The sequence below is a fragment of the Aspergillus chevalieri genome, chromosome 5 (genome assembly GCF_016861735.1).
Source record: "Aspergillus chevalieri M1 DNA, chromosome 5, nearly complete sequence".
NCBI classification, from domain to species: domain Eukaryota; kingdom Fungi; phylum Ascomycota; class Eurotiomycetes; order Eurotiales; family Aspergillaceae; genus Aspergillus; species Aspergillus chevalieri.
This window is the reverse complement of record NC_057366.1, coordinates 1,977,745-2,001,639: the sequence shown is the minus strand read 5'-3', so window position 1 is coordinate 2,001,639 and position 23,895 is coordinate 1,977,745. Positions and strand designations below refer to the sequence as shown.

The window sequence follows — 23,895 nt, the reverse complement described above, 5'->3', positions numbered from 1 at the left end:
ACGTGCGGGTGATCATCCCGCAGCTCTTCCGTCAACTGAGCTGTCGTGCATCTTGACAACTTCCCCATACACTCACAACTCCAGTGACTTCTTTCGGTGTGGCGCCCTAGTTTGGCTCCGGCTTGATTCACTAGACTCTATATGTATACATTATAATCGTCAGCTCGCTTATTCGTTTCCCGTTTTCCATCATGGACTACCTCGCCCCAGCCGTGCTTCCTGACCGCGCATAATGTGGCGCAAACGTAAAGCGTCCTCCTCTGTACCAGCGCGTTATACAGACGAATCCAGAAGTAAGCGATTGAGAAACAACCTTATCATATCCTCCAGCGAAGGCGAGGAAGAAGACGAGACAGAAGATAGCGAAACCGGAGGCAGTGGAAACGACGAGGAGTGGGATATCAAGTGCATCGTTGACGAGTCCGATTCACAATACCTGATTGACTGGGAAGGCCCCTGGTCGCCAACCTGGGTGAGTTTGAGATGAAAAACATCCATTTTTGTGGAGTCCATTCACTCACTAACCTTACGCGACTGGCCATTAGGAACCGAAAGAGAACGCCAACGACGTCGCAGTCAAGGTCTGGGAGGATAGAAAGAAACAGAGACGCAGTCGGACAAGAGCCCCGTCATCCCTGCTTTTGCGAGCGCATTCACAATCGTCGCAGTCGTCGGCTTCGGACACCTCCGTCCAGAGTTCCGTGATAGAACTCGAGAACACTGAGCCCGCTGAATGCGAAGTACAACAACCGATCCAGCAGGATACTCCTCACCCGCGAAGCCAACGACAAGGTTCTCCCCTTTTCGTACCGTTTGACGCTGCGTCATCAGACGAAGAAGATATCCCTTTGGTTGGCTCACCAAAAACGAGAGCACTACGTCTCGGCTCATCGCAACGGGCCCTATCTAGTTCCAGAGTCGTCTCATCGTCCACCCAACAGTCCCGCAGCATCCCCGTGTTTGAGTACGTACGAAAATCTCCAATCCCGCAGGAATTCATACTACCCGGCGAGTCGAAAGAGCCCCCCCTGAATATTTCGCAGGCAACAAGCACATCTGAATCCGCTCTTTTCGTGCCAGGGGGTGACAACGAACCGCACTCCGATAGTCCGTGCGTTCCTGAGACAGATCAACAGCCACAAAGGCTAAAAGAAGTCGGAGTACGTGAAAAAGCCAATCTTAACAGGTTGCCTTTTCCAGAACGAACAACGTCTAAGGCTGGTAAAGAAGTTGAGATAGCCGAGACGCCTCCTGCCTTGCTGGCCGCTCCGCAAACCCAGAATACACCATCCCGTGCCTCCTCTCGTGCCCAAGAAAGGGACACTGGATTACAAGCTCCAACGCAGTCAATAAACATCCAGTCCAACTGGTCTCAAACTTATTCATCTAGCGGTACTACATCATCAGGTTCGTGCTTTACATTTGATCCAATATCTTTGTCAGGTTGCTGATTCGTTGATGGTAAGAAACATACTCATTCCAAACAACTATCACTGCTGCTCGCACCAGACGCGCTACGACAATACCAGAATCAGTTATCCCAAGCCAAAATCAAGGTTCAACAGATATACGTTCACAGGCCGGAAACCGCTGCACTTTGCCCACCCGTGATACCCGTCTGAGATATTCACGAATCAATACAATGGACGGCCAAAACCAAAGCCCAAGGGCAACTCCGACTGGTAGCGTCATGGATAAATACAGCCATATTGAAGGCGCTACTCCGAGGGAAAAGATGAGAAACGCTTATGCCCAGCTTCAGGCCAAAAGTAGTCTATTTTCCCAGAATCCAGAACCTAGTGCAACCCCATCTTCTGCAGGAGATATTGATTCTTCGGCCCCATTATCGGTTCCGGAAACAGCACCGCTGAGTGTCAGACATGAAAAGGAACCGGCTCATCCTGCTCAACCAAACATTTCTGCAGCATCATTCGAGCCGCCAACTCAGATGGAGCACTCTACAGTGCAAACTATCCAACCCAGCGCGTTGACATTCAGTCTCGCACAGGATATCTCACCGAGCTCTGTTCACCTTGGGCCATCGGAATTTGCCATACCGCTTCCGATGGATTCAAGAGTCAAAGATGATTATGAACGCATTCTGGCGGATGGGTCGCAACTTATTAGGAACTTTGTTTGGGCCTCGGAACCAAATGCAAACATAGCTGCAAGTCAGGTGAGCATAGAATCGATTTTTTTTGGTATGCATTCGTCTAATACCTGGACAGCGCTGGAATCTTGTTCCAAAAGTACAGGAGATTTTGGAGAAGCTGAGCAATGTGTCAACCCACCCTGACCTAAATATTGCCGAGCATATCAGCGAGTCAGAGTCGGATTTGCAAAAAGAAGCGGCTTGGGCGGAGTATTCCAGCGCAAAGTTTCTCTTCTTAGGATACCTTGTTCAACTTGCAAGCGACAGAGATTTGCACCTCGTGATCATGGTCCAGGGAGGAAAGACTCTCCAGATTTTGGAGCGTTATCTGTTGGGTAAAGGCCTTACATACACACGGCAACGCCAAGAAATGGGGGCTGGCACCAACATGGAAGTTTCCATGGTAAAAGGGTCATTGAGCTTCGGAATTCAGTCAACGCAGAGTGAAGGTGTTATTGAGACTTATAAACGACCGTCCGCAATTATTTCCTTGGACAGGTCTTTCAACGCGAAGAGTCCCTCGGTCGAGCACATGCGCACGACTTATGCTCGCGACGGAAGCTTATTACCAGTAATTCGCCTTCTTGTCTCCAACACTAGCGAACATATCGAGTGCTGTTTCCATGAAGTTTTTGGGCTTCAGCATCTGCGGTTGGTCATACAGTATTCCGTTCGCCTACGTGATACGGTTGGTGATCTTCAAGACAATGCGCTTGGCGTAAGTGAAGACGCCGAAGAAGTCTTGTCGTGCCTTCAGTCCGACAACTTTCACGCAAACTGGCCCCTGCCAGCGATTGAGCCTTTGCAGATATTCGATCCTGAGGAACTAGATTCCGCTGTGAACAAAAACCAGAGTGAGGCCAACACTGAAAGTGAGCCAACCTCCTCCACTCAGAAACGTGGATATGTGAGTTGCGATCCTCGCATTGGATATACAGCCATCTGTCATGAACCGAACTAACATGGAAACAACAGGTGGAGGATACTGAAACACCAACTTCCAAACGCCAACGTGTAGACCCCTCCCAAGATATAAGTCAGTTCACGGCGGAATCAATGAAATTCCCCAGCCAAACTCTGGGTACTGGCCTACAAGCCCTGGAAAGCAACCTTGTACAGATGAAGACTACACATGCAGCTGAGCTTGAGAAGCTTCGGAAGACTTTAGCGGAGACACGGTCCCGTTTGCAGGAGAGAGAGAAAGCAATGGAAGCGCTTCAACACCGCTATGAATACCGAACTCGCGAACTCCACAAAGTCCGACAAGAGCGTGATCGATTGGACCAGGCCAAGACTTCCGCCGAGCAGAGGTCAGAGAGACAGAAGGAAGAGCTCACAAGAGTCAAAGACGAGCGTACGGAACTGAGACACGAGCTTGAAAAAGCCAGAGAATCTCTCAAGGAAGGTGGTGGCAACATGGCGGAGCTAGAGAAGGCGCAGGAAGAAATTCGCCGCCTAACGAAGGAACAAGCCGGCCTGGAGCGAAAAGCAGAATACGAAAAGAATCAAGCCGAATATACCCGCGAACAGTACCAGAACGCCTCTAAAGTGGCTGCCCAATCCGGGAACGAGAACCGCCAGCTGCGCGACGAGAATGAGAAACTCAAACGCAAAGTCGAGGGCGACGCTACTCGCCTGCGAGAGATCAACAAGAAGAACGACGAGTCTCGACATCTATCGCGCGTCGAAGAACTTGAAACCATCCTTGCCTCTCGGGAGGATTTGCTACGCAGGAAGGAAGAGGAACTACGTGAGATTCGCAAGAACCGACCATCTACTCGTTCTACAAGTACACCGCGGAGCCCCAAATGGGCCGCGACAAGTCGGCCGGGTAGCCCTGGTATCAATAACAACAACAATAGTGGCAACGGCAACGGCTTGAGTTATGGGAAAGGGAGCGCATTGAGGTTCAGTTCGGAGATGTCGCTGTGAATATTCGCTTTGCTTTGAATTTGATTTCTGATTTAATACGGAGTACACATTTGCCGGTCATTTATCTATGTACCTTCTTCTTGCTTATTGGGAGATTTTCGTATGGTTTTATACATACATATTGCATTCTGGCTTAGTTATCGTCTTGCATCCAACATTGATTTTCAATGCATACATCTCTTGCTCTCTTATCAATGACACCTGAGGCGAGCTATTACTCCATACATCGGTATGCAGGTTTAGCGCCGAATCGGAAAACTCCCGAGCCCCTCCCCAGGTTATCTCGGTAGTTATTTATATTCAAGAAGCCATTATCCAGCTCATGGGACTACTTTAAACCATGGAACCTCACAGGCTGACCGCAACGCAAGCATTGCACAAGATCCGGGGAAATGAGCTCACAGTCGAGGACTACGCCAAGTCGCTGCTGAAGCGCATCGAAAGACGAGACTCCATCGTCAAGGCATGGGCTTATCTGGACCCAGTGCAGGTGTTGAATGAAGCTAGGAGGCTGGATCGGATTCCAGTGAACCGCCGAGGACCTCTACATGGCCTTCCTGTTGGTGTTAAGGATGTTATCTACACCAAGGGTATGTATATATATCCCATGGTGTACTGGTATAGAAAGATAGCTAATAAGCGAGATAGACATGCCAACGCAGCACAATTCGCCTCTCTATGAAGGAAGTGCACCACAGGTAGACGCTGCGTCTGTCCTTATCCTACGCAACGCAGGCGCTTTGATATTTGGCAAGACAACAACAACTGAATTCTCCTCAACAACAGAAGGTCCCAAATCCCGCAATCCCCACGACCAATCACGCACCCCAGGGGGCTCATCTTCCGGCTCAAGTGCAGCCGTTGCAGATTTCCAGGTCCCCGTGAGTCTGGGCACTCAAACTGGCGGCAGCACAATTCGGCCCGGCTCGTTCAATGGTATTTGGGCGCTGAAACCAACGTGGAATACGATTAGTCGCGAGGGGCAAAAGATATGCTCGTTAAACTTTGATACACTGGGACTGTTTGCTCGTAGTGTTGAGGACCTTGCGTTACTCGCAGATGTTTTTGGACTCGAGGATGACGAAGCGCCACTAAAGCAGTTTGTGCTGAAGGGAGCGAAGTTCGCAGTCTGCAGAACCCCAATTTGGGAAAGTGCAGGCCTGGGCACAAGAGCTGCACTGGAGAAGGCTGTGGCGTTATTGAAAATCCACGGAGCCCAAGTTGACGATATTGACCTTGGACCGGACTTCAAAGATCTCCCACAATGGCATGCTACCGTACAGTCCACCGATGGTCGCGTGTCTTTCCTACCAGAGTACCGGCGGCCAAAGGGCAAAGACAACCTTGGTCCGTCTGTCGTGGAGCAAGTCGAAAACACAGGAAGATATACTCATGCAGATCAACTACGTGCATTAGACGGTATTGCCGCTCTGCGTCCGAAAATCGACGCTATTGCTGGTCGCTATTCAGCGATACTCACTCCGAGTGTTGTCGATGAAGCGCCCCTTGGATTTCATACGGGAAGCTACGTTTTTAATAATATCTGGACTGTATGATACGGAACTGGTTAAGTCCTTTCGCGAGAACAATTTGCTGATTATCTTTTCAGGCACTGCATGTCCCGGTTATCAACATTCCAGGGTTTCAAGGTAAGCAGGGGTTGCCGATTGGGTTGTCGTTGATTGCGCCAAGGTACCACGACCAGCAGCTTCTTAAAGTTGCTGGGGAAGTGGGTAGGATATTTGAGTCTGAAGGTGGATGGAAGTCGAAGCTTTGAGCGCGTTAGATCTACTCACCTGTGCATAGTCATCTATAGAGCTAGCATTGATCTAGGTGTAGATCAAGAGTGCATCAACTACTGGAATTACTGAATCTAGAGAACAGTACTATATATTAGACTATAGACTATTAACTCTCCATACATATATCAAAGAAAGACTGGTATATATGTGGACAGTATTGACAGAGACAAACCAAAAACACAACCCAACGCCTAACAATAAATAACAACAGACCCAAAACGAGGGAAACGCCAATCAGATATGTCCAATCAACAATAGAAAAAAAACAAAGAAAATGCCGTCACATATACTCAATTTGCCATGGCATTCGCCATAAACTTCGCCAACTCCTTCCCTGCCTCACCCTGGGTCATGGTGAAATGATTTGCACCCTCAATAACAGTAATTCCACCAACATTCTCCGGTCCAACCAGCGTATCCCACTTATTCGGACCCAGATCTGTGCGGTTATTGAGCAACCAGGTCATTTCCCTCGGATCAGGGCTGCCATCCTCCGCTGGTGGAGGGTAGGGGCTGTCCTCGTTCGGACAGACACCATCCTTAGCCCAAACAAGGAATGTCTTAGGAATCTTCTTTCCAAGAGAGGGATCAGTGAATGGGAGGGGAACCGCCTTGTACGCATCCAGCGAGTCGATGAAGGAGAGGAAGTGAGGAAGCAACCACTTAGGTGGTGGTGTCTTGCCATCACCAAAGAGACCGATCGAGTTGAAGAAGCTATAGAGACGTGGCGGCAGCTTCTCAAGACCGATGGGGAAGGGGCTGTCGAGGAGGAGCAGGCGGTCTACTTGCTCGCCTTCCTCGAGAATGAGGTAGCGTGCGGCGTCGTAGGCGCAGACACCTCCTGCTGACCAGCCACCGAAGCTGTAGGGGCCTTTCGGCTGGCGGCGGCGGATTTCCTTCACGTAGGGCTTGGTGATCTCGTCGAGGCCAAACTTGAGGTTTTCGGGTGTCTTCATGTAGGGACAGTTCAGGCCATAGACGCAGACGTCGGGAGAGACACCAGGAATTGTGGCGTAGGATGTCGCGGAGCCAGAGCCATCAGGGAACAAGAACAATGTCGATGTAGCGGTCTTCGGGTTTCCTTGAAGCAGAATAGAGGTCGCGGGAGGGTGTTGGATTTCAGTGGACGAGCTGGCCTTGGGCGTCATATCTTGCACAGATTCAGGGAACTTGATCGGTTCAGAGACAGGAACCGGAGCGGGGGCTTGCTTTGGCTTCAAGTCCAGAACAGTGGCAATATCATCGAGTGTTTGGTACTCGATGAAGAAGTCACCAGGAAGATCCAAGTCCAGCGTCTCACGGATCCTACCAAGGGCCGTCAGAGAGAGCAACGAGTCCATACCCATCTCTCCCAGGTTTGCCTCTGGTGTGATCTCGTCTTCCGAAACGCCAATCTCCTCCATGAGGATAGTCTTGATTTCCTTCAGGCTATCGTTCATCTCGACCTGCGAGACCTTCTCGTTCTCGGGAGAAATGAGACCCGGAGAGCCTGCGCTGGAAGGCTCCGTCGAAGAGGAGTCACCGTGCACCGAGCTCGAGTCGGATTCACTGGGCGATCCCTCGCTAGTATCAGCAGGGCTCATTTGGGCAACGAAGCGCTTGAAATCTTTGACTGTGGGCTGGTCAATGAATACAGAGGATTCCAGATCAAGGTCAAGCTCTTCACGGTATCTGCCAGTGACTGTCAGTGAAAGGAGAGAGTCCACTCCATAGTCTCCGAAGACCATATCGTCGGACATCTCAGACTCCGACAATCCAACTTCGGACGCCAGGATGCTCAGTGCGCGAGTAGTGAGACTCGGACCGGAGGGCTTGGCGGACTGTGGACGGGCCTTTTTCTCGACACCAGCGTTTGACTTCTTGACATCAACAGGTGCGCGCTGGGCGGGTTTAGAGGCAGCGGGCTTGGCTGCTCCAGCGGGAGGAAGCACAGTGTCGAGGATCTTGCGTGGCAACGCTTGGAACTATTTAGTGTTAGTATTTTTTTTCTCCCCTTCCAAAGAAGTACCCAGGGGTGAACTTACCCTAACACACCCGAACACGGCGACAACCTCATCACTGTCATCGAAGATCCAGACATCGCCTGCCCAGATGCTATTCTGCCAGGGCTGCATCCTGACATAAGTGCGATAAGTAACATCCGGCAAGAACTTCTTCACACAACGCATCGAGTCCCATCCGTGGTTGACGAACACCTGGTTCTTCGAGTCTGTCGCATCATTGGCATTCATCACGAATCCAGACAAGTGACCACAACTATCAATCCAGAATGGATTGCGATGGAAGTTGCCAGGGGGAGCTTGGAACTTGACAAGTGCAGTAGCTTCGCTCTGTTCGCTGTCGAGGATCACCTCCCGAATTGATCGGAAGTTGTCGTCGTAGTCGACCAGGGCGGCGAAGAGCTTGTAGACCATTCCGCGTTTCATGCGGTGGGCGTCTCCTTCCTCTGCGCTTTCTTGAAGGCGTTCAATGCTTCGCTTGATTAAGTAGGTCTGGCGCTTCCATTCGAGCTGGACGGCGCTGCAGTCAAAGAACTTGACGAGGAGGGTTCCATGCTCCAGGATCTTCTTGCCGTCGGAGTTGACAGAGTACACCTGCAGATTAACGTTCTTCCCCTCCCAGTTTGCGGTAGCAGAAACACGGAAGAGCTCCTGGCCAGTCTTTGCGATGAGAGGCTTGGTAATCGCCACATCGCAAACATCGAGACCCGTGCCCTTGAACTCAGGCTTGTACTTCTCGATCAAGTACTCTCCGAGAGTCTGGGCAATATCTGCGTAGAGAGACTGAACAACGTTAGCACGACGCAAACGAGTGAAATTCAAATGTAAACTTACCGAAGGGCAAAGAGCAGCTCCGTTGACCTTGTGGCCCTGGATAACACGGTTCAACTCTGGATCGGCAACACTGTTTTCAATGACAACAGTCGCGGTCGTCTTATCATTTCGACTCTCAATGATCTTCTGCGCAGCAGTTGTCAAGTACGTAAACTCAGGCGCAGCCTCAACAGGAGCACTGGCAGGTGTCCCCTTCGTGAGACAGAAGTTGTTAGTGTAGGGAATCCAGTAGTTTTTGAGGTCCCAGTTGTAGGCCGGCAGCCGAAGAACCTGGTGAAGAGAGCTGAACGCTTGGTGATATTGTCTCCAGTGAAGGTCAATACCAGCCAAGTACACAGCCGACAGGCTTTTCGCGAGGACCTTCCATGTGTTCTCTTCGCGGCGGAGGGAAGCAACAGTGGTCGTTTGAGGGCCCAGCGTAGCCTTCACCATTCCCGAGCAGACAGTGTGAGAGCCGATCTCAACCCAGACGGTCTTGTCATTCATCAGCTTGCCATGTCTGGTAGCTTCGAGAGCACCGAGGAAGTTTACGGTCTCGCGGCAGTGGCGTGCAAGGTACTTGGCTCCAAGGACATCGGAGTTAGATTCCGAGATGACTTCGCCAAGCAAGGCAGAAACGAAAGGAATGGACGGCTTGTTGAAAGTGACGCCCTGCGCAACTTCCTCCAAACCTGCAAGGATAGGCTCAACCTGGGACGAGTGGAAGGCGAACGGCACCTTCAGCTTAGTCGACTTGATGGTTGCACCCGAGAGCTTCTGGGCCAAGTTGTCAATGTCGTCGTTCAGACCACTGATCACGGTTTCCGCAGGGCCGTTGATACAGGCAACCTCATGCACAGCCTCGTCCATGTGTTCCTTGAGCTGGAGGAGGGGAGCCTTGACAGCAAGCATGGCGTGTGTTCCAATCTTGCACTGCTCCGTAAGGAGTTGCGCCCGGCGGCCACAAAGATAAATCGTATCGCTAGGGGTCAGTACACCGGCAACGTTCAGAGAAGCGTAGTCACCAAGGCTGTGTCCGATAACGAAAGCCGGTTCCACACCCAGCGAGATCCAGTGGTCGGCCAGGGCCATCTGCACGCAAGTAGTTCCCAGTTGAACGACAATGGGACTCAACTCCTCCACAGGAACACTTCCATCGACAAGAGGAAGAACAGATGGAAGTCCTTGGCTCTGTGCGATATGATCGAAGTGCTGGATAGCAATCCGGAATTCTGCGCAGCTCTCGTAGAGTTGCTTGCCCATGCCAGTGTACTGGGCTCCCTGGCCAGTGAAAACAAATCCTGCATTAGGAGCATTCGCGGGAACTGGGGTGAAACTCTCGGGGTGAGCTGTAGCAGCCAGGTTCTCACTAAGTTCCTTCAAGGATGACCCAGTAGCAGCAACACGGAACGAGTGGTGGAAACGACGAGCGGTGGTGGTGTATGACAGGTTTGCGAGCAGGTTGGGCTCGTTCACCTCGAAAGAACTTGCGGAGTTCTCGATGTACTTCACGAGAGCATTTATGTTGTTCCTGAGGGCACTCTGAGACCTTGCCGAGACAGTCACCATGTGAACATCTCGGGGATCTTGGACGTCGCGCTGAATAGCTTCGGGACCATCCTCCAACAGAAGAGCAGTATTACCACCAGCTGCCGAGAAGTTGTTGACAAAGGTCATTCGCTTTCCCGACTGGGGCCTGTTCCAAGGAGTTGGCTGGAAAGCGATGTGCACGTTGCGCTGCTGCAAGTCGGTAGGGAAGTTGTGATTGATCTTGGTCTTGATACCGCAATGGGGAGGAATTTGGTTCTTCTGCATCATCAGAAGGACCTTGATCAGCGCAGTGACACCGGAAGCTGATTCGCCATGCCCAATATTCGCCTTAGCGGAACCAAGGTGAAGCGATTGCGTGGGACCACGGCGATAATCAGGAGCGAAGGTTTCGAGGACTGATTGCATCTCGACTGCATCGCCAGCCTGCGTGCCAGTGCCGTGCATCTCAATATAGCTGACATCCTTGGAGTCGACGTTGCACTCATTGAGCAGCTTGTCGAAAATGAATGCCTGTGCACCGGAGTGAGGACGGGTAATCGATACAGACTCTGCGGAGTGGTTCGTATATGCACCGTTGATGATACCCATGATTGGGTCGTTGTCCGCTTGCGCATCCTCAAGTCTCTTCAGAATGACAGTACCAACACCATCTGCTCTGCAATACCCATCGGCGCTGTCATCGAAAGTATTGCAATTTCCGGTAGTGGAAAGGAAATGACCACGGTCCAGACCCGCATGGTTGTCAGGGTTAGTCAGGACATTGACACCACCAGCCAGGGCGGAATCACAGTCATTTCTCCAAATGGAGTTGCAGGCCATGTGAATAGCGGCAAGACTGGAGGAGCAGGCAGTATCGACGCTGACACTGGGACCACTGAATTTGAAGAAGTAGTTGATCCGTCCTGGCGTGAAGGCACGGTTGCCCCCCGGAATGAAATAGGTGTCGATGTCCTGACCACTGTTGATCTCACGGTAGTCGTCACTGGTCATTCCATAAAAGATACCGACTCGATTCTTCTGAGTAGAAGGCGTGCTGTCGGGAACGAAACCCGCCATTTCAAGAGCTTCATATGCCGTAAGCAATGCAATCCGTTGAGCAGGATCCGCCTGCAAGGCTTCACGAGGAGACATGTTGAAGAACCGCGAATCAAAAAGACCGGGCTCATTGATCCAGCATCCGTAGGGGATCTTGCTTGTGTTCCTCGTTTTCCCAGTCGGGTCAACATGGGTTTTGATATCCCAACGGTCTGCAGGCACTTCCCGGTGTACATCGAGGCCCTTGTAAAGAAGGTCCCAGAACTTCTCAGGATCCGTAGCCTCAGGGAAGCGTCCAGAATAACCGATGATGGCGATCTTGGAATGCTCGGATCTGCCGGTAGTGCTTAAGCCATTGGGTTCGTTCGGAATATCCCCAAGAGCGCTGTTCACGTCGAGATTTGTGATACCAGCCTTTTTGAGGGTCGTGTGGAGGCTTTGAATCGCAGAGCTCGAAATTGGCACCAGTGTGCATATGGAACAGGCGGTACCCTTCAGTCTCGATACGCACGATCCGGTGACTTTGTCCCAGCACAGCTGTCGCAAAAGGATCTCGTCCACAGATGCTCTCAAAAGCGCGTCAATGGTCTCTGCTTCAATCGAACTGCCAGTGTTGCTCGAAAGTACAGGAATTTGAGGTACGTAGCTGGAGAACGTATCCTTTGGCCAGGACTCAAGCACTCTCTCCACATCCCGCTTATCGTATAGATGTGCCGCATGATAAGGACCGTGAATTGGTGCTCTCACAGGCTTGTGGTCCTTTGATAAACTTGTTTGAATAAGCTGATCAAGCGTCGATGGAGGCGCACTGATGGTAACCCCATTGGTGGAGACAGCACTAACATAGGGCTGCGAAGAAGGAGGGATAGCCTGCAGTGGTTAGAACCTCGAATGGAAAAGAAGAAAAAAAAAATGCTGTAGGGCCTACTTACCTTCTGACTAGAAAATTCACGAATCTTATCCAGGGCTTCACCTTCGCTGATTCCAGAAACCAATGCTGACCAGCTTGATGAGCTTGATGTCCCTCTGTCCACCAGTTTCCGAACCGAGTGAACACAGAGCCCAAGCCGCAGAGCGAGCACTACGGTCTCGACAGCGACTGGAATCAACTCTCCTACAGTCTTCGAGCAGCTCACAGCAGTCGAAGGTAGAAGGCCAGTGCACAGGCCGATAATGGCAGAATCGGAACCCGAAGGGTATGCATGGCCGAGATCACCATAATAGCTATGGCCGTACATCAATACAGATTGTGAAGAATAGCAGAGAATAACAAAGGGGATCTTACCTAATAAAACAACCCAATTCATAGATGCATGTTAGGGCGCTTTCCAAAGCTGGGTTCACACCTGACTCACGATACCGCGCGAGCAAGTCGATGATACTGGTAAACCGCGGGAAGATCTGTCGCTGGGAAGGAGGGAGCCTCGTGATCTGCTGACGGAGAGCATAGAAGCACTTTTGAAAGAATGCCGTCACGAGCGAGTTGTTCTTAACATGTAACAGACGACGTAGACCGGCATCAAAATCGCCTGTCTGGTCTCCGAAGAGATAGACGCGGCGGAGACCCTCCATTGTCTGGAACGATTTGTCAATCGAACGTTGCAAACTTTAGAGGGTGAAGACAAACAAACCCAATAAAGACGACGGATGAGACCCTTTATACATTGTGAAGACCGTTTCTCCGGGAGATCCACTTTTATTCTTTTTCGCATACGATTAATCATAAATGGCAATGGACATCCTTACGGGTAAATCCGTTGACATACGGAACCATGTCTAATTCTGCTATGTGGAAACTTGGCTGTTTACGGTAGCATTCCAACTTTCCGATTTGTCGAGGCCTTTGTGTGAACCAATTTGTCACATGCGACACAGACAGCTGCAGTCGAGCCCTAGGTAAATACTACCGTTACCGTCAATTCCGGAAGAGCTTGGAACTAAGATTGGAAACCAGAGGTGAGGAAACCCGTATTTGCGGTAAGGACTATGGGCCATGAGGGAAAAAGGACCCATTCTGACCCTCTATCCGCATCCAAGGAATGTAATGTCTCAGTGAGAATTGCCGTTTTCGGCCGTGGGCCGCTATGAGTATGACAGTTGCCGATGAGGGCTCATCCATGACACATTGACGGCTCATACTCATTCGCTTAACCTAAAGCCATTTAGGGAAAAAAGGGGGATCCGGAAACAGAAGGAGTCGATGAAATAGCGGTTGTAGCTGCAGAAAATCGAAGTCGGATTGAAGTCGAGGTTGCATTCCAGGCGGCCCGTGATCCACACGTGACTTATGCGATGCCATTTTTTTGTCTCTTTCTGCTTCGAGGATGAAGATGCGGCAAAGGAAAAGCAAAAAAGAACGAGACTGTTCTCCGAAAGCCATTATGACCATCAATAGCATAAAACAAAATTGACAATTATGCCCGACGGATGGACAATTCTACGCCTGGGAAATCGTCGGTGTCGACATTTACCTGGCCATAGCGCATAATGCACGTATAATAGTCATAGCTTTATCATCGCCTTTGTGTATATCGAGATGAGCCAATAGGAGCGCCTCGGGTAAGATCTTCATGCCTGTCCTGATTACCAGGGGCAATATCCCGGTTCGTAGATCGTCGCCACCATGTGTTAAGATTTTTTTTTTTTTGGCTCTGCACGTCATGATAGCAGGCCTGGATCATAGTCCAAAAGCCCGCACTATCGCGAAACGAGCTGGAGCTGGAATGTGTTGTGCGATTTTATCCCGGTGAACATGGCCACTGCGAGTGAACAATTCGGTGGTATATGTACAGAAGTACCTTTATAAACATGTCAAGTCATTGGTAGCGTGAGGATTAATAGCCAGTCCAGCACAGTGACAGTTCGGATACTAATACCGAGAGTCATTGACTCATCTCGAAAATAGGATTGACCTCGACACTTGAATTGCGTAGCATTGAGATACAGAAAAATATCGCACAAGAATCCTTATGTCTTGGTGATACGTTTCAAGCACCCACGATTCTCTACAGACAGCTGGGAAATGGCCGATTCACGAAGCACTTTGGGTTGAACGTCAGCATAATGTATCCTGTTAGGAGAGCGAACATAGCATACGGTATGCCAAGGAGATGGCCAGTGCGCTGCTCACTCGTGTCAATTCGAATACATATAAGCACCTCTCAAGCTTATCTGAATGAGACCACCAGCAAAAAGCACGCTCAACTAACTGTGGTTGCAGATGACGAGGCCTCGTTTTTTGGGTCGCGTGTCACGTTCCTGCTGATTAATGGCCTTGGCGGTCATGTGACTAAAATACAGACGGAAACGGCCTGTGTAAAGTTTCAGTCCGCGTCACTAATTTCAACTACCTTACATGACTTCCCTATCCATCGAAACGTCTATGGATTTAATAAAAACCAATGTACATGCGATTGGAATATAGATTCTAATCAATTGATTCAGAGGTGCTATATTTGGTACCTGTATGAGACAGCCAATAGCTACCTGAAGTTGTTTGCCGGCAAAAATATATATATTTGTTGCGGAATAAATTAGGGTCACAAATCTCACATATAGATTGTTCTTCAGCACTTGCTGGCTACTGATAAAAAGATACAATGGAAAAATAAAAGGCAGTGAGATGATGAAGGCTCAACATTACTATATAAACAGTTTCTGGATGCTTGTTGAGTACTTGCTAATCAGTTTGCTGCTGTTCCTGAATTTGAATCCGCTGCCTCATAAGTTCCAGCTCTAATTGCTCATTTTGAAGCTGTTTCAAGCGAACTTCTTCTTCTTTCCTTTTGACTTCTGCCTCCAGGTCTCGTAATTCTAATTCTTGACGGCGTTGTTCAATTGTCAGTATGTTTGTTGAAGCCACTCGGCGAAGATTCCGTGATGAGGTTGTAGATCTAAGTAGTTATCAACTAGTCAGTAACTGCTCAAGAAGCACTTGACATGAAAGTATACTTACTCATTATCAGCAACCTGAGAAGAAGAACCTCTTGAATTTTCATGTGAGATTTCAAAATTTTGACTGCTTGCTTGCCTCTCTGATTCAGCTGTTGAAGATAATCGCTGACGTTTATGGCCTCTTCCTATATTAAATTAAGTACTTGTCAATTACTTAAGAAGTACTTATATAACTTACTTTCCCGACTCATGTGTCGCAGATAGTTTGCCTCCATTGTAGAAGCTCGATATGAATGATGAATATTGAACTGCTGAAAATTATGATATTGAAGAATATCATCTTTGTCAAGTTTTGCAGAACTAAGATAGTTAGTGTTGTATCAAGCAGTTGATGAGTAGTTGGTAAGTACTTCCGAGCTGCTTCAGCCAAAGTCAAATATTTCCCTGAAGCATATGATTTTTGGTGTGATTGCTCAACAGCATTTGTATGGTTTCGTAGAATATTAAAATAATGTGGCTGAATTTTTGAGCATGATTCATTTAGACCTGCCTTAATAACTGCACTCTTTTTTTTGTATGGCCCAGGTCTGGACTGCTGGCGATTCATATTCTATTCGATAGTTAGCAAGTACTTATTGAGTGGTTTATTACCACTTCAATACTAACGTATCAGTAGTTTAATCAACTCATCATACTCAGCCTCTGACTGGCAATCTAGGAGACTCATCATGCGACTCCAAAGGCCTGATCCTTTATTTTTAGTCCCAATTGCCTTTAAAATTGAGCGTTGAAAATGAACACGACAGAATATGATAATATGCTGTAACTGCCATGTAGGATCTTGGTGTTGAGGATCAATTTCAGAAAGATATTGCCCAAGCCCTGATTACTTAGTAACTGCATCAAAAGTACTTCAGGAGTGCTTACCTGTGTACTGTTTTGTGTCCATATCAACAATAATACCATGAATCCCAGATCCATGAATTGGATCAAATAGAACTGGTCGTCCAGAAACCTTCTCAATAAGATGGAATGCTCGCTTGAAAAGTAAATAGTAACCTTCAGTAGAATCCTCACTGGTAAAGACTCGAAGTAAAGTTATGACTAGTTGCCAAGTGGTTAGCAAGTAGCTCTCAAGCAGTTATGCAGATACTAACTTTTGCATTGATCTGGCATGAATGTTGCAAAAAGAACCTCATTCATCTCTTTGGATCGAATTCGCTTGAAAGACATATCAATTTCAAATGAAGATAAAGTTGATAATAAGTCAATCTGATCCTTGAAGGCACAAAATACCATTGTACCTTGAGAATCATGATATTTCTCTTGAATGTATTCCTAGGCACTTCATTAGCATTCTAATAGTCATTCAATGAGGCAATGGATGATTAGAACCACTTACATTGATTAGCGAATCCCGGTTCTGTAGGAATAGCAACCCATTAATATCCTGTCCATTAGGGTATGAAAGAAGTCGTTGTTTCTGGATAATTGTTGCAATTCGGTCTTTATTACAGAAGCTAGAGTGGATCTCTGCTAATGTAGAAGCACCATACTGCTGACAAAATGCCTCTAGTTGTGGACTTCGAAGAAATTGTGCTAACACTAGTTAGTATGTATTATTCAATCACTTGAGAACCAACCACTTACCTGTGGTCAAACTCGGGTCTTGTATTTGTTGGATAATCCTTTTAACCCCTTGTAAAATTCGTTCTGGTGCCTTGCTTGGTGGTGGAGGTGGATGCTGGTGAATTCCATGGGATGTAAAGAGGATATATGGACATTCATTGATATCAACTGGCACTAAAGCAGTAAAAATAACACCACAGGAAGTATGCTGTAGTCTGCCTGGCCCCTGAAGGTGATCTCGATCTTTAACCAGTTAATAGGTGATTGACAATCACTTAAAAAACACTTACCGCAATACTTTCGTCGGGATGCTAATGATTCAAAAACACCACATTCTTCAGTTGGTGGCATAATATCATGATTAAAAAGGTCCTCAAGGAACTGTAGATCAATTGATGTATGGCCTTGAATAGATCCTCGATGATGTTTTGTTAAAAACTCATTGGATCCATTACTACAGCCAATATATGGTGGAAATTCACCATGGACATTCTATGACTAGTTAGAAATCACTTGGAGCATTGTAAAAAGATTTAACCAACCATTTGGGTATGCCGCTTAAAAACTGGCTTGCAAGTTGGAAGCTGGTCAATGCATGCATAACCCTTATTGAAAAATTCATTTTTTGACCGATAATAGCTAGAAGTACTTAGTAATTGCTTCAAAGCTGTTTAGGAGATGTTTAAATACCTGTATGCATTTCGTTTTCCAATATTTGCCTCCAGGATTTGGATATTCCTCTGAGTATTTCGAATCACATCCCAACAATCCTCATCAACAAATGTATGATGATAGGATTGAAGAAATGGATTCAAAAATTCACATGCGTAGATACCAGAGCATTTCCAAGTCCATCTTTTAACTAAACAGTTGAAAAATGGGCATTTGACTGGTCTCCTTGGTCCATGTTGTTGACGCCGTGAGTATTGAATCTGTAACTGATTAGCAAGCACTTTAAAAGCAATTAGAAAGTACTCAACAGTACCTCATGAACAAGCTGCTCCATTTCATTCTGTGATCGCCCTCTAGATGCAACAACATATGAATATCCATGAATATGACTTGTCGGATACTCTGGTAAGTCATCAATATATTCAATTTTTGATGTCTGGAGAGAATGGCTTTTTGAATTTGTGAGTTGTACAGGAATGCCCTATTTCCGCATTGAGCCGTTAGCAATCAGTTAACAAATACTCAATTAAAATAAATACCTCGACATTGGGATCAGTCTCTGGACTTGATGAAGTAAAATCTTCTAAATTGAAGATTTCAGGCTGAGGATCCATAGTAATGAGAAGATCAACGTATACTTTGAAATCACATACAACTGTAACATAAGAAGAAAATTGAAATTGAAATTCAGAGTAATGGGTATTGTATTTGAATAAATCGCGTGTCACGTCCTCGCTGATTAATGGTCTTGGCGGTCATAAGTGTCACGCGTCCACGTTTTTGAGGTGGCGTGATCTGTGGACACGTACTGGAGAGTGCCTTAGAAGCTGCCTTTGCTTTGGTAAGCCACATTCCAGTGATGGTACCGGGAACTGCGAACCCCTCCTAGCACCAAATCAAAGCACAATTAGAAATCATGGGGATAAACAGCCACCAGTCTCTGTAGCAATCGTAGGAGTCTCTGTACGCCGGCTGGAAGCTATTTTCGAGGATGATTTCCCGTAGGTTTCCGACACAGCCATTGTGAGTAGTATACAAACCATCATTATACAGTACCCGTGTTTATCGCATATCCGCAGCGCCCCATGCCATGCCATGGATAAACGGTGCGGGTAGCGGGAGTCAAAACCATGGATCGAGCTCCACGAACCCTTCCGAGATCCCAGTGAGATGCATCTGGAGGAAGCACCAGCAATCCAGGACAGCATACCATAGCTAAAGGACTCAGTAACAGAATGGAGGCAGTAAGAGCAGTAGGGGGACAAACGCTGGTTGGGATGAGAAGAGGAAGAAAGAGAGTAGGGAGAGAGCTGGGAGATCGCGATCACGGGACGTGCACTTTAAGCTTATCGATAAGCCGCCCGTCCGCGCTAAGCCCGATTAAGCGCCCACGTAAACACAGCCAAAACAGGCCGAATCGAGTTGGGCCTCACCGTCAACTTCTCCCTCTCTCTCCAGCAATCTTCCTCTCTCTCACTTACACTCAATCAGTATCATAGACTATTCCTTCTCGGCAGGGTCGGTCTATCAGTCCCCTCGCTCCTACTCGTCCATCTTTCCTCTCGTTTACCGGTTACTATGGGCGTCGCTGCTCCCTTCCGTGGGTCCTAATCCAAAATCCCATATCACTGTCAACGACCGTGCGTCGCCCCGAGCATATTATTCCTGTATTACAAGCTCTGCTGCATCTTTTCGCCACATACATCTGGAGTACATATCTGATCTATCCATTTCGGGGCGAAATCGATTTAATCCAGCCTCGTGTGGCTCCCTCGAACGTGATGGCACCCGCGGCCCCCCAGCTTCCGCCTCGATTTCCCTGCTGGTGTCGAGCTGTTTATTCATGGGGAGGAGAAACTAAACGGGATCTGGGTTTTGTGGAGGGAGATTTGATTGAGTGCTTGAATGCAGGCGATGGACAATGGTGGATGGGTCGTTTACGGCGTGACAGGCGCATGGCTGGCCTGTTCCCTTCCAATTTCGTCGAGGTGTTGGGTGAGGATTTTGTGCCTGTGAATCGGCCAACAAGTCCAATGGTCAAGGCAGGGCCGTCGCCTATCACGAATCCAACTGCCGCTCCCAAAAAACAGAAGACCGTCTTTCGAAAACCCTTCCAAGCTCACAAGGAAGCTTTGGCTCCATCGGGAGACCTAACGCGGAATAACACAACGCTCAACAGCTTTACTGCAAGCTCAATCCCTCAAACTCCCCCGCGAAATGGTAGTCTTCCTAGAAGTGTCAAGCCTTTGCGGACTCCGACCAGCTTAACCAAACAGCAAAGCTCCTTGTCGAAGGCCCCATCCCAGTCCACCAGACCTCCGTCTCGCGCCGTGTCTCCCCGACCACCCCAGGATTACGATGCACCACCTCTTTCCGGACCAAGTAGGCAGAGCACCGCACGCTCTCGCCCTCCTTCGCGACCAGCATCTCCTCGTGTTCCATATGATGCCGAAATGACTCCGCCTGCTGGCCCGGTCAAGCAGAGTTTCTCAGGTTCCGCACCACCAGCGCCACTGCATTCTGGATCTCCATACATGCCACTGGAGCCTGAGGTGCCACCAGAAGTCCCAAGGAGACAAAGCATCATGCATTCGAGGCACTCATCACGCTCTATTTCTCCCCATATCCCCTATGAGCCGGAAATGGCCCCTGTTGTTCCTCTCAGGCAGAGTAACTCTCAGGCCATGGTTTTAGCACGCCCAGTCTCTCCTAATGTGTCTTATGAATCGGATATACCGCCTCCAGTGCCGACCCGACAGATCATGCCGCAGAGGGGACCATCCCCACGTCCAGTTTCCCCCAACATACCGTACGAATCTGATATGTTGCCGGTTATCCCCGCCCGGCGAAGTTATGCACAACCCCGCCCCGCTTCTCCCAGTGTACAGTATCCAGATGATGTTCCCCCGCCTGTTCCTGCCAGGCAACATATATCACTACCTAGACCTCCGTCGCGCGAGGTTTCTCCGCTGGAGCTTCAGGAACGGGAAGAATCACCTCCGCCGCCACCTCCTCCACACCGAGTTGCTGTCCGACGCGAACCTTCCAGGGAGTCACTGGCATCTAGGGAGTCACGTACCCCTGCGCCTTTGGACATGAATGATCGATACGTGGCCATGTCTAGGACCCCGTCCCCGGCTGCCCGGTCCGATGCCAACGGAAACACGCCATCCCCGCTCAGAGATGCTATGGAGGATGTGATGACCTCGTTGGAGGATATGGGAATGTCTCGAGGGCAGCCGTCGCCGTCGCCCTCGCATTCACAATCACATTCGCCAGTGTTCGACAACCCCTGGTCGCCAGACGCCTATGATAGCTATAGGGAAGACAAACCTTTGCAGACTCGTGGTCGGGCGTTAACATCTTTAGGATTTGAGAGGGAGGCAGACAAGGACCAGTATCATTCATACAACGGCGCCCTGACGCACAGGAATAGCGTTTATGGGCAGGATCACTACATGGATGGCCCCCCTCAACTCAACAATTATGTGCAACGGATGGAAAGCAGACTTCGACAAATGCAAGAACAAACACGTAGAGGCTCCGAAGATGTCAAGTACCCAGGCGAGGACGACGAGGACGAAGCCCCGTCACCACCTCCTAAGAATGTCCCTTACCACACGAGACATAACTCTATTCCGGTCCAGCGTCGCCATTTAAGAGGCCGACGGTCAGGTCAGGATGTCCATCGCGACATTCTCAATCGGAGCGCCACCAACAAATCGAGCACCACGAATTCTTCCAGTGGCGTGCAAAGTAACAGCACGAACATGACAAGCAGTACTGGACGCACCAGCCAGAGTCTGATGAGTGGTCAGTCAGCCGGGGGATTCAGTGCAACCAGCGCCGGAAGCTTCAACAGGCGAGGCAAGCCTACATATGAACGGCCAAATACGTCAATGGATTTGTCTCGTTCTCTCTCCCGCGCTTCACGGCCCGAAACACCGGTGACTGGCATATCATACCATTCCAGTCATAACACTTCTCGGCAAGGTGCCTCGTCAGCCGTTCCATGGACCTCAACAGACAACAAGGATGCTACCAACGAGGAACCCAGTGGTGTTTTTGGTGGTCTATCCACACCAAAGGCCAAAAAGCAAGGGTTTTTCAGGAGAATTTTTGACTCTGCGAAGACCGGTGCTGCCAACGCCAGAAGTAGTATCGCTGTCGGACAGAGTGGAGGTTCTTATTCACCCACAAAAGGCCGACCAGTATCACCCATCCCGTCGCCAATTCGTTCCCCTAAGTCAAACAAGGATGCGGCTCGTGAAATGGGTGGTGGCAGCACTATCGACTGGGTTCAGGTCCGAAGAGATGTGAACAGATCGAGTTCTCCGAGCCGTAATGAACGGATTGAGAGGGCCGAGCGATGCCAGATGCTGGATCGTCCGGTTATCTATGCAGTTGAGGAACTTTATGAGACCGTGGAAGGTGATGAGAGTATTGACGGATTGCCAATCAGTGAGCCAACCAATTTCGCGTCTGCCAATCTGACTCTCGTGGACAAGAGTGCGCGATTCGTTAATAGCGTTCCGCCAACGACAAACCCTATCAGTCTTGCGCAAGGCTATGTATGCCGGCCTTACAAGAGCGATGTACAAAGATTGCGCGCCATCTTCACGTGGGTAAGTGAAAAGATTGCGTGGGATGAACCGGTGGAGGAAGAAATAGATATCGATTTAAGAAGGGTGCTACACACCAAACGAGGCAGTCCCCAAGAGGTCGCATATCTTGTCAAGGAGATGTGCGCGGCAGTTGGACTGCATGCAGAAGTTATCAGTGGTTATCTCAAATCTCCGGGCGAGCTGTTTGAGCTGGATAGCCTATCGCGGCCGAATCACTGGTGGAACGCTGTCCTCGTGGACGGCGAATGGCGTATCATGGACTGCTCCTTGTCAAATCCGACTAATCCCCGAAGGAACCAGTTTGTCACCCACGCTACTTCCACAGCGGAAAGCTGGTATTTCCTCGCACGACCGATCGAAGTTTGCTATACTCATGTACCACTTTACCCTGAGGAGCAACACATCTGTCCTCCCATCTCTCCCGATATCTTGCTAGCGCTACCGACTGCCTGTCCACCGTACTTCAAGAATGGGTTGCAATTTCCGGACTATGACACCAGCATCCTATATCTCGAGGGCTTGGAGGTCATGCAGGTTCGCCTTATGGTCCCTCCGGACGTGGAATGTGCAGCTGAAATCGAAGCACCAGCATTCGATTGTGATGCTGATGGCGACTATTTTGAGAGTGGAGAGATTTTGCGGAAGCGCGCGCTGGTGCAACCGGACTGGATCAACGGTCAGAAGCGCTTCACCATCAAGGCTGTCCTCCCAGGCGATGAAGGACAAGGCATGGTTAAAGTGTATGCGGGAAAGAAGGGGCTTATGCACTCCAGTCGCGATATTCCTCATCCACTAGCCCTTGCTCTTCCGATTCTTCACACTGGTGAAAACCCACCGTACGACTTTGTGTTGCGTCACCCAACACCTCATGCTCAGCGCCATGACCTGTACGTCATGCAACCCCAGTGTTCGAAGCTCGCGATCAACAACACGTTTGTCTTCGCTGTTCGCCAACACCCAGCCTCTGTTCCGTCTGCACTACAGGGCAGCGAGGTGAACATCACCGGTCGGGTTTCCCCATCTCCCTTTGCCCGGCCTGCTAGCGCATTGAGCATGGTTTCCAGCACCGCTGGCAGCTCAGTTTCAGGTGTTTCCCATGAATTCTCTGCTTCGACGTCTGCCATTTCATCCCGGTCTGGCTCGGGGCGGGAGAAGCCGGCCAAACTAGCAATCCAGGCGCCATCGGGTAAGATCCTCCGCCTGTCCCGCAAGGCTGATCATATGATGGGCGGCAACAGCGCGCACTCACCAACTGATGCTCCAGGGGATGGAAGCGTGTGGGAAACAGTGATCAAAATCGGAGAGCGCGGCATCTGGCGCGGTCTAGTGTTGGCCGACAGAGTCGCGCGGTGGTGTGTTTTTTGCGAGTGGGAGTGCATTTGAGCACTCTGGCATCATTTCTTTTCTAACTTATCTTCTTTCTTGATCTATGACGATGAGATATCATAATTTCTTGACTAATGTCTTGTTTCTTTCACATTTTTGAGTGGTTGGCTGGGTATCCCATTTCATTTTGTTCGTTTATGCTTCATTGCATTTCTTGCCTGCCATATTGGTTGCATTGTTGCATTGCATCAGCTGAGGCTCGGGGTTGTGGGCATTGCATTCTGCATCTGCATGCTCTTTTTCAATTGTCATGTTTGAGTATTTGCCTGTGAAGCCTGGAGTTCTGGTTGTGTTGTGAGAGTATCATCTCTTTTATCTGTCATCATATCATGTACGTCTTGGTTGGTTTGATGGCGTGGCATAAATTATACGCTTCTATGGAAACTTGTAATAGACAAAATGAA

General features: G+C 49.1%; 5 protein-coding genes across 5 annotated transcripts; 3 read left to right on the top strand and 2 right to left on the bottom strand.

The window, feature by feature from the left end:
- Positions 1-232: 232 nt before the first annotated feature.
- On the top strand, positions 233-4,084 carry ACHE_50705A (uncharacterized protein; the record flags this gene model as incomplete). The annotated part of the gene is made up of 5 exons (XM_043280451.1): positions 233-472; positions 546-1,407; positions 1,467-2,176; positions 2,229-3,059; positions 3,128-4,084. 5 exons carry the CDS (start codon positions 233-235, stop codon positions 4,082-4,084), a joined length of 3,600 nt encoding a protein of 1,199 aa, XP_043138029.1.
- A 340-nt stretch (positions 4,085-4,424) lies between these two features.
- On the top strand, positions 4,425-5,861 carry ACHE_50704A (amidase; the record flags this gene model as incomplete). The annotated part of the gene is made up of 3 exons (XM_043280450.1): positions 4,425-4,674; positions 4,733-5,634; positions 5,694-5,861. The coding sequence occupies 3 exons, from the start codon at positions 4,425-4,427 to the stop codon at positions 5,859-5,861; spliced, it is 1,320 nt and encodes a 439-aa protein (XP_043138028.1).
- A 315-nt stretch (positions 5,862-6,176) lies between these two features.
- pksP (polyketide synthase alb1) lies at positions 6,177-12,857 on the bottom strand (the record flags this gene model as incomplete). The annotated part of the gene is made up of 5 exons (XM_043280449.1): positions 6,177-7,850; positions 7,911-8,669; positions 8,721-12,155; positions 12,218-12,509; positions 12,571-12,857. The coding sequence occupies 5 exons, from the start codon at positions 12,855-12,857 to the stop codon at positions 6,177-6,179; spliced, it is 6,447 nt and encodes a 2,148-aa protein (XP_043138027.1).
- Positions 12,858-14,964: 2,107 nt separating this feature from the next.
- Positions 14,965-15,786, bottom strand: ACHE_50702S (uncharacterized protein; the record flags this gene model as incomplete). Its single annotated transcript, XM_043280448.1, has 4 exons — positions 14,965-15,178; positions 15,241-15,364; positions 15,418-15,539; positions 15,590-15,786. The coding sequence occupies 4 exons, from the start codon at positions 15,784-15,786 to the stop codon at positions 14,965-14,967; spliced, it is 657 nt and encodes a 218-aa protein (XP_043138026.1).
- A 3,649-nt stretch (positions 15,787-19,435) lies between these two features.
- On the top strand, positions 19,436-23,488 carry CYK3 (putative SH3 domain protein (Cyk3); the record flags this gene model as incomplete). The annotated part of the gene is made up of 1 exon (XM_043280447.1): positions 19,436-23,488. The coding sequence occupies one exon, from the start codon at positions 19,436-19,438 to the stop codon at positions 23,486-23,488; it is 4,053 nt and encodes a 1,350-aa protein (XP_043138025.1).
- Positions 23,489-23,895: the final 407 nt, after the last annotated feature.